This window comes from Salvelinus sp. IW2-2015, linkage group LG22, assembly GCF_002910315.2.
Source record: "Salvelinus sp. IW2-2015 linkage group LG22, ASM291031v2, whole genome shotgun sequence".
NCBI classification, from domain to species: domain Eukaryota; kingdom Metazoa; phylum Chordata; class Actinopteri; order Salmoniformes; family Salmonidae; genus Salvelinus; species Salvelinus sp. IW2-2015.
Window position 1 is genome coordinate 4,031,287 of NC_036862.1, and position 9,920 is coordinate 4,041,206.

Here is a 9,920-nt window from a genome sequence, read left to right on the forward strand (position 1 = left end):
GATCGTAAGGATGACCTTCTTAAAACAATTAAAACAACCCACCCCCCCCCCCGGCTTAGACTCATATGGGTTTTTAATTCGGACCGTTTTTTAAATTCTCCCTGCCTGATTGCAGTCCCCAAACGTAAAGTACTGCTGGACAATACATTTATCACACAGTAATATCTGTTCGGATGGATTGCGTTGGACACCCTCCAAAAACGGAGAAAATGCCTATGATTACAAAAATACCCATCATTATGGATGTCTCTATTGTGATTGGTTGATACTCTGTCAAACACTGTCAAACACTCATGCGCAAAAGAYCATCATAGCACTTGAGTGAGTATATATACTACAGCATTCCAGGTATCAGAGCTACCTGGTTTATCAGGTTTCCTTCCTGTTCTCTGGTGGAAGACATTCACCCTGTGCCCTTCTGGTGGGAACCTAAGCAATTTTCTTGGCAGATAGTGTAGTGGAAACCGGTCTTGTTACATTCCTATGCAAACAAGCAGTGWCATGGCTCCTCCCACAACCCACAGTTAACCACTATCGAGTCTTAGACACACTTGTTTGCCGCTTCGCCTCCTCCGTGGTTGTCTACACACTTCATGGACAAGGGAGACCCYGCGGAGAAGTGATTCTGAGTTTGTGTGAGATTCGAGACGGTGTTGTGACACACAGGAGAAGCTCTGCCCCCATGGATCGTGTTGAAGGGGGCCTGGAGAAGTTCAGGGTCTTCAAGAAGGATGACTTTGAGGCTGACTGGATTAAGGTGACAGAACGCAGCTTTGGCCAGGTCTACAGAGTGAAACTCAAGCTTTGGAGGGAAAAGTGTGCMCTGAAAAGCTTCAATACCACACTTACTGGCACCAGTCTCTACAGGTATGGTTAATGTGGCTTTACTACAGGCCTAGAAGATACACTCTAGAACAGAGCAGACATTTCCCCGAATAAATCACATCATTTAATTGCCAGTTTTGAATGGAATTACAATCACTAAAAGAGAGCACATTYRGGCGTTTGGATAATTAGCAGTTTGCAGTATTGGTCTAATTACTGGGGAAATAAATGTGTTAGATTAGAAAGGTTGAAAGTCACAACAAAAATCTGTGGGGTGAGGCTGCTCAGGTGTGGGAAAAAACCTGTCAACTCCCCCTTACGCTTATCTWTTCTTTATTTTGTAGGAGAATGATAGAGGAGGCATCCAAGATGGAGAAAGTGACATTCAAGTACATCGTGTCCGTCTACGGGGTGTGTAATGACCCTCCCTCCATGGTGATGGAGTACATGAGTAATGGCTCCCTGGATCGTCTCCTCACCAGCCACGTGTTGATGTGGCCCAAGAAGTTCCAGATGATTCACGAGGTCACCATGGGCATGAACTTCCTTCACAGCATGAACCCTCCACTTCTCCACCTGAACCTGAAGCCTTCAAACATCCTTCTAGACGATCACCTCCACATCAAGGTGAGGATAGCTCCACAGAGACGCTGGTATGCCGTTTAAGCAGCTATTCCTGTTTAAAAAGTGTAATGAGCGAGACGAGACGAGGGTCCTTAATGATATCTTGACTCTTTTTTTAATTAGGCATGCAAACATTAAAAAGTGTAGGGTTATATCTGAATAAGAGTTCAGTGGTACGTACGCATTAATGATTATCTGTCTGAAGAATACTTCCCTCCAAAGATTTCAGATTTTGGCTTAATTAAGTGGGAGGAGGCTGGGAACAAGAAGGAATTCATTGAAAATTTGACTGCGAGAGGGAACATTTTCTACATACCTCCAGAGACATTCACCCTGTGCTCTGGGCATCCRGGAACCAAGTTCGATGTTTACAGGTGAGGTAGTTGSCAAGGGCGAATTCCTACAAACTCACACATAGGCCCACTATAGAACTGTGTTAATAGGCTAGTTTTTCTCTCTCTCTGTAATAGAACAATTATGAGTTACTAACTAGATATTTAAATAATTTGTTCAGTATTTGATCCTGAAGTCATAGATTTTTTCAATATAGTTTCTAATGAGGTATAATCTTTGATWATGTCATTTAGATTTAATGTACTCTGAGCAAAAATATAAACGCAACAGGTTTAGTGTTGGTCCCTTGTTTCATGAGCAGAAATAAATGATCCCAGAAATGTTCCATATGCACAAAAATGTTCCATATGCTCAAATGTTGTTCACACATTTGTTTACATCCCTGTTAGTGAGCATTTCTCTTTTGCCAAGACAATCCATCCACCCAACAAGTGTGGCATATAAAGAAGCTGATTAAATAGCATGATCATTACACAGGTGCACCTTGTGCTGGGGACAGTAAAAGGCCACTCTAAAATGTACAGTTTTGTCACACAACACAATGCCACAGATGTCTCAAATTTTGAGGGAGCGGGCAATTGGCATGCTGACTGCAGGAATGTCCACCAGAGCTGTTGCCAGATAATTGAATATAAATTTCTCTACCAACATCGTTTTAGAGAAATTAGCAGTAGGTCCAACCGGCCTCACAACCATCCCACCCACATTCGGCTTCCTCACCTGATACCAGCCACCCGGACAGCTGATGAAACTGTTGGTTTGCACAACTGAAGAATTTCTACACAAACAGTCAGAAACCGTCTCAGGGAAACTCATCTGCATGCTTGTCGTTCTCACCAAGGTCTTGACCTGACTGCAGTTCGACGTTGTAATTGACTTCAGTGGGCAAATGCTCACCTTTGATGGCCACTTCTCCACACTGGAGAAGTGTGCTCTTCACAGATTAATCCTGGTTTCAACTGTACCGGGCAGATGGCAGACAGCGTGTATGGTGTTTCGTGGGCGAGTGGTTTGCTGATGTCAACATTGTGAACAGAGTGCCCCATGGTGGCGGTGGGGTCATGGTATGGGCAGGCATAAGCTACGGACAACAAACCAAATTGCATTTTATCGTTGGCAATTTGAATGCACTGAGATATCTCACCCATTGAGCATGTTTGGGATGCTCTGGATTGACGTGTACCACAGCGTGTTCCAGTTCCCGCCAATATCCAGCAACTTTGCACAGCCATTGAAGAGGAGAGGGACAACATCCCACATCCTGATCAACTATATGCGAAGGAGATGTGTCGTGCTGCATGATGGTGGTCACACCAGATACTGACTGGTTTTCAGATCCACGCCCCTACTTTAAAAAAAAAAGTTATCTGTCACTAACAGATGCATATTTGTATTCCCAGTCATGTTCGGCTATGAAAAGCCAACTGACATTTACTCCTGAGGTGCTGACCTGTTGCACCCTCTACAACCACTGTGATTATTATTATCTGACCCTGCAGGTCATCTATGAACGTTTGAACATCTTGGCCATGTTCTGTTATAATCTCCACCCAGCACAGCCAGAAGAGGACTGGCCACCCCTCAGAACCTGGTTCATCTCTAGGTTTCTTCCTAGGTTATGGCCTTTCTAGGGAGTTTTTCCACCGTGCTCCTTGCTTGCTGTTTTAGGCTGGGTTTCTGTACAGCACTTTGTGACATCGGCTGATGTAAAACGGGTTTTATAAATAGATTTAATTGAAATTTGATTGATGTGAAATCCATAGATTAGGGCCTAATAAATGTATTTCAATTGTCGGATTTTCTTATATGAACTGTAACTCAGTAAAATCGTTGAAATTGTTGATGTTGCGTTTATATTTTTCTTCAGTGTTATTAGATACATGGAGAAAGAACCACATTGAAGTTATCCTGTCCGGTCAGAGTGGTCTTACGTGTTCCTTGTTTAAATTTAGCTTCTCTATTGTGATGTGGGAAATCCTGACCCAGAAGAGACCTTATCAAGCTGGGAAACGTGAGTAGTGGTAATGCATTCTGATTCAAGTATCAGATTTTCAAAAAAATCTAATCACAGACACAGTAGTGCTTGACAAAGTTCAGGTAGTTAAACTATACAAGCTTATAATCACATTTTACATTGAGAGGACATTTTTGAAAATCATTTCTCATCTGAAAAAACATATAACTTCCTGTGTCACAGGAAGCAGTACAACGACAGTGCTGATGAAGGTGTCATCAGGTAGAAGGCCAGGCTTGGAAAAGATCCCTGATGACAAGCCAGAAGAATGTGAGCAGATGATCACAATAATGCAGCAGTGCTGGGATCAGGATCCCAGAGAGAGGCCAGATTTCTCAGGTAACACTTCACCTGATTCCAGATCTGTTTGTGCTGTAAAATACCGTAGAGTAGAATAGATACGTTATTGTCCATTTGGTTCAAAAGAAAATTTAGTTTTCAGCTTTTTTCCCCTACCTCAGACACACCCACGTGTTGAGAGGCACATGGTCAGCCATTGTGCAGTGCAAGATGGAGAGATATTTTTGGGGCTAAGTGGCTTACTCAATGGCATAATGGTAATCATCTGACACCAGCAGCCTTCCAGTAGCCAATTCAGCTCACATTTTTCCATTGCCAGGCCTGGAAACTTAGGTTATTGGTCCACCTCTGTCTACTTACCGCCAACCAACTCCTATGGTCATTGTCATCAATGCCAGACATACGAAAAGATCTTAGATCAGGCTGGATAACATTGTGTGTCCCTCTCCATACCCAACCGCAAAGAACAACAACAAAACAAACTATCTTCGAGACGGCAAAAGGGGGAGAATAGCCACCCCCTGTTACGATCGGAAACAGTATAGAAACACCACTTTTTAAATCAGAAAAAGTGAAGGAAAAAATTATGAAGGGCCTCCTTTGTTGTCTCCAAGTGTCATAGGCTTCCCTTTTCAAAGAAAAATACACATTTTAAGCCTATAGCTATACACATTACCCATGTGATTGCTCCAGCACATTGTTTCTTCAAAACAAGGCAAGCCCATATGTTGGACATTGACACAATATGGCTGAACATGTTGTGTGTACTTTGTTCAGTAAACGATCTTACACTGGCTGAGGCCCAGTGGCGATTTTAGCATTTAAATCTTGGTGGGGCAAAAAATATAAAATGTAAAATTATGCATGCCTACTGAGCCACTACACAATACAACACTAAACAATACATTCATTGCACTACAACCGTAAAAGAATGGTGCCCACAAACTATTAGGGCCTACATAGTCCCAACAGCAGTCCCAACACCTTACCACTGCTACACCTGGCTATCAGCGGAGCCTTGTCTGGCAGCAAAACAGTTAATTCAGCCTCATTTACTGCCTTTAAAAAAAACACACAGCTGATATGGCTGACTTGTTTAAACAAATTTGGTTTCTACTGATAATTGAGATGTACAAACTATGGCATAAGGGAACGACGAGCAAATAAGAGGCAATCCGTAATTTCGATTAAGACATTAATGAGCAAGCTAGGACGGACGTTGTCAATATAACTATTTGTTCAGCACTTTTGAAATGTACAGCAACAGAATTCAGAACATGTTCCGTTCTTACAGAATTCTCCCTGTACACCAAGTCAGAACCGTAGGATAAATAGCGGGGGCATATAAGCAGACAATGAAAGCTCTTACAATATTTGATGATTACATTTCTCTAAAACAGGCTATAGGCTACATGTGCACGTGCACCACCAAGTCAGAACAGTAGGCAAAATTAAGATTATTAGCGTGAGGTACATGGGCTACTAACAGCTTACTACACAACATACACTTAGTATTACTTTCTTAGCTACAGTATACATATCTCCCTGGCATATTACATAATTTATGTAGGAGCATAATTTATTTTATTTATTTATTTATTTCACCTTTATTTAACCAGGTAGGCAAGTTGAGAACAAGTTCTCATTTACAATTGCGACCTGGCCAAGATAAAGCAAAGCAGTTCGACACAACAACACAGAGTTACACATGGAGTAAAACAAACATACAGTCAATAATACAGTAGAAAAATAAGTCTATATACAATGTGAGCAAATGAGGTGAGATAAGGGAGGTAAAGGCAACAAAAAAAAGGCCATGGTGGCGAAGTAAATACAATATAGCAAGTTAAACACTGGAATGGTAGATTTGCTGTGGAAGAATGTGCAAAGTAGAGATACAAATAATGGGGTGCAAAGGAGCAAAATAAATAAATACAGTAGGGGGAGAGGTAGTTGTTTGGGCTAAATTATAGATGGGCTATGTACAGGTGCAGTAATCTGTGAGCTGCTCTGACAGCTGGTGCTTAAAGCTAGTGAGGGAGATAAGTGTTTCCAGTTTCAGAGATTTTTGTAGTTCGTTCCAGTCATTGGCAGCAGAGAACTGGAAGGAGAGGCGCCCAAAGGAAGAATTGGTTTTGGGGGTGACCAGAGAGATATACCTGCTGGAGCGCGTGCTACAGGTGGGTGCTGCTATGGTGACCAGCGAGCTGAGATAAGGGGGGACTTTGGCGACGAGTATGAAGCAAGGGCCAGCCAACGAGAGCGTACAGGTCGCAGTGGTGGGTAGTATATGGGGCTTTGGTGACAAAACGGATGGCACTGTGATAAACTGTGATAAACTGCATCCAATTTATTGAGTAGGGTATTGGAGGCTATTTTGTAAATGACATCGCCGAAGTCGAGGATCGGTAGGATGGTCAGTTTTACAAGGGTATGTTTGGCAGTATGAGTGAAGGATGCTTTGTTGCGAAATAGGAAGCTAATTCTAGATTTAACTTTGGATTGGAGATGTTTGATGTGAGTCTGGAAGGAGAGTTTACAGTCTAACCAGACACCTAGGTATTTGTAGTTGTCCACATATTCTAAGTCAGAACCGTCCAGAGTAGTGATGTTGGACGGGCGGGCAGGTGCAGGCAGCGATCGGTTGAAGAGCATGCATTTAGTTTTACTTGTGTTTAAGAGCAATTGGAGGCCACGGAAGGAGAGTTGTATGGCATTGAAGCTCGTCTGGAGGGTTGTTAACACAGTGTCCAAAGAAGGGCCAGAAGTATACAGAATGGTGTTGTCTGCGTAGAGGTGGATCAGAGACTCACCAGCAGCAAGAGCGACATCATTGATGTATACAGAGAAGAGAGTCGGTCCAAGAATTGAACCTTGTGGCACCCCCATAGAGACTGCCAGAGGCCCAGACAACAGGCCCTCCGATTTGACACACTGAACTCTATCAGAGAAGTAGTTGGTGAACCAGGCGAGGCAATCATTTGAGAAACCAAGGCTATCGAGTCTGCCGATGAGGATGTGGTGATTGACAGAGTCGAAAGCGTTGGCCAGGTCAATGAATACGGCTGCACAGTATTGTTTCTTATCGATGGCGGTTAAGCTATCGTTTAGGACCTTGAGCGTGGCTGAGGTGCACCCATGACCAGCTCTGAAACCAGATTGCATAGTGGAGAAGGTATGGTGGGATTCGAAATGGTCGGTAATCTGTTTGTTGACTTGGCTTTCGAAGACCTTAGAAAGGCAGCGTAGGATAGATATAGGTCTGTAGCAGTTTGGGTCAAGAGTGTCCCCCCCTTTGAAGAGGGGGATGACCGCAGCTGCTTTCCAATCTTTGGGAATCTCAGACGACACGAAAGAGAGGTTGAACAGGCTAGTAATGGGGGTTGCAACAATTTCGGCAGATCATTTTAGAAAGAAAGGGTCCAGATTGTCTAGCCCGGCTGATTTGTAGGGGTCCAGATTTTGCAGCTCTTGGGGAAGGAAATGGAAATGGGGAAGGCTTGGGCAAGTTGCTGTGGGGGGTGCAGTGCTGTTGACCGGGGTAGGGGTAGCCAGGTGGAAAGCATGGCCAGCCGTAGAAAAATGCTTATTAAAATTCTCAATTATAGTGGATTTATCGGTGGTGACAGTGTTTCCTATCCTCAGTGCAGTGGGCAGCTGGGAGGAGGTGTTCTTGTTCTCCATGGACTTAGTTATAGTGACCCAAGAAAAATTGTCCGACAGACCTATTCAGATAGCAGCCGATAAGACAGCTAACGATTAGCGGGCCGCAGATGGGCGTTCAGGTAACGTCGCTACGGAGGGGCCAGTTGGATAACTCCCTCGGGCAGATAACGTCGGTAGTCCAGTCGTGAAGGCCCGATGGGGCTCCGCATCGGCAGTAAAACGGGTCCGGATAGGTGATTGTAGCCCAGGAGTGGCTGATGGAACTCTTCAGCTGGCTAGCTGCGGAATAATTTATGTTTGCTCCGGGACGTAAGCCAATAGTCACACGGATAGCAGCTAGCTAGCTGCGAGATCCAGGTGTAAATGTCCAGAGCTTGCGGTTGAAATCCGGGGATATGGAGAGAAAAATAGGTCCGGTATGTTCTGGTCTGAGTCGCGTTGTACAAAACTGGCAATAGCTTTTCGAGCTAAAGGATAGCTGATGACCACAAACCGTGGTTAGATGAATACTAACGTTAGCCAGTAAACTGGCTAGCTTCTGGCTAGCTTCTGGCTAGCTTCTGGTTAGCTTCTGGCTAGCTTCTGGTTAGCTTCTGGCTAGCTTCTGGTTAGCTTCTGGCTAGCTTCTGGCTAGCTTCTGGCTAGCTTCTGGCTAGCTTCTGGTTAGCTTCTGGCTAGCTTCTGGCTAGATTCTATTGTGGATTTCAGATATGAGGTAAATAATACTTTCTTTTTTTTAATTGGTGAGGCGGGTTGCAGGAGAGTGTTTTGAAGTTGAGTTTTTGGAAAATAAAATATATAAAAGATATGCGAAGAAAGATGTAAATATATATATACACGGGACACGACAAGACGAGGACAAAGGACGTCTGACTGCTATGTCATCTTGGATTCAAGACATTTTTGGACTCACCTTGTTATGCTGTGCTCACTTCCTTCCAAACCACTCATTGTTGAATTTGCAATTTACAACTTGTTGTGTAATGTTCATGTCAAATGGCCGATGAGCACCAATACTTTTTATCTATAGTTTCTCTTCATTATTTGACAAGAATTTAAAAGGATTTTCCAGTAGATTGGCAACTTGATTCATGATGATGACTGCAGCTAAGATTTTGAAAGTATGATGTTGACATGATCAGTCCAATCAAAGTTTTTTCGAGGGCTCCCCTTAGACTTTGCGGTGACGTAGTATCCCCATGAGTGACAGAACACTGAGCCAATCACGGTGCAACGTTCCAAGTTTTCTGCTGGCTTGCCCCACCACCACAGAAAGCACTGAGCTAGGCTGAAACACCTGCACGTTGGAGCTGCTTTACTCAAGTTAACAAAAAAGAGACCATATTTGAATGCGACTTTGTTAACTTAATGATTTTTTTTACGTTGTTTGCAAACTGATATGTGAAACATATTAATGCCAAAATAAGATGCAAAACAGGCAAGCCCAAAATGTGGAGCTCTAACCCAGCTGCACTGAATGACGGGTCACCACTGCTGAGGCCAGATCCTCAGACGGGTTGCAAAGGGAAGGTATATTACTGGTAACTTTGTAAATTTACCAGTAAACTACCAGAATGTTGGTAACTTTCAAGGATGTTATGGAATTTTCATCACATGACATCAAGTGGCCTTTTTGGGTACTTTAGATTATCACAAGGGTCTTTAATTAACTTTGGCCCACTGTGTGGCCTTATCTGTCCCACTATTGTTTGTGGAGTTATGCTCTGATGAAGGTCGACTGACTGAAGGCTTAGTCTCTCTGCATCTGACTGGAAGTTTCTCCAGTTTTGCATTTTGCCTCCAGCACCTTCACTATTTGGTTTTCACATGTAAAATATATAAAATGATAAAATAAGACGATTTTAAAATAAAAAATGGAACGACAAAGCTGCAATGGACACAGATATAAAAAAGGAATACTTTATATGAATGCATTTTTAAAAAAGGTATTAAAGTATAAATGTACAAATTGTTTTTATTTATTTAACTAGGCAAGTCAGTTAAGAACAAATTCTTATTTACAATGACGGCCTACCCCGGCCAAACCCTAACCCGGACGACGCTGGGACAATTGTGCACCGCCCTATGGGACTCCCAATCACAGCCGGTTGTGATACAGCTTGGAATAAAACCAGGG

At 43.1% G+C, this 9,920-nt stretch overlaps 1 protein-coding gene across 1 annotated transcript in view; it reads left to right on the forward strand.

Moving 5' to 3' along the window:
- The first annotated feature begins 564 nt into the window (after positions 1–564).
- LOC111949676 (ankyrin repeat and protein kinase domain-containing protein 1) overlaps positions 565–9,920 on the forward strand; it is a 12,184-nt gene continuing 2,828 nt past the window's right edge. Inside the window, exons 1-5 of the mRNA XM_023967027.2 lie at positions 565–867; positions 1,170–1,452; positions 1,672–1,823; positions 3,756–3,814; positions 4,001–4,156. Coding sequence (XP_023822795.2) covers positions 683–867; positions 1,170–1,452; positions 1,672–1,823; positions 3,756–3,814; positions 4,001–4,156 — 835 coding nt within the window. The 5' untranslated portion in view covers positions 565–682. The remainder of the gene's footprint in view (positions 868–1,169; positions 1,453–1,671; positions 1,824–3,755; positions 3,815–4,000; positions 4,157–9,920) is intronic.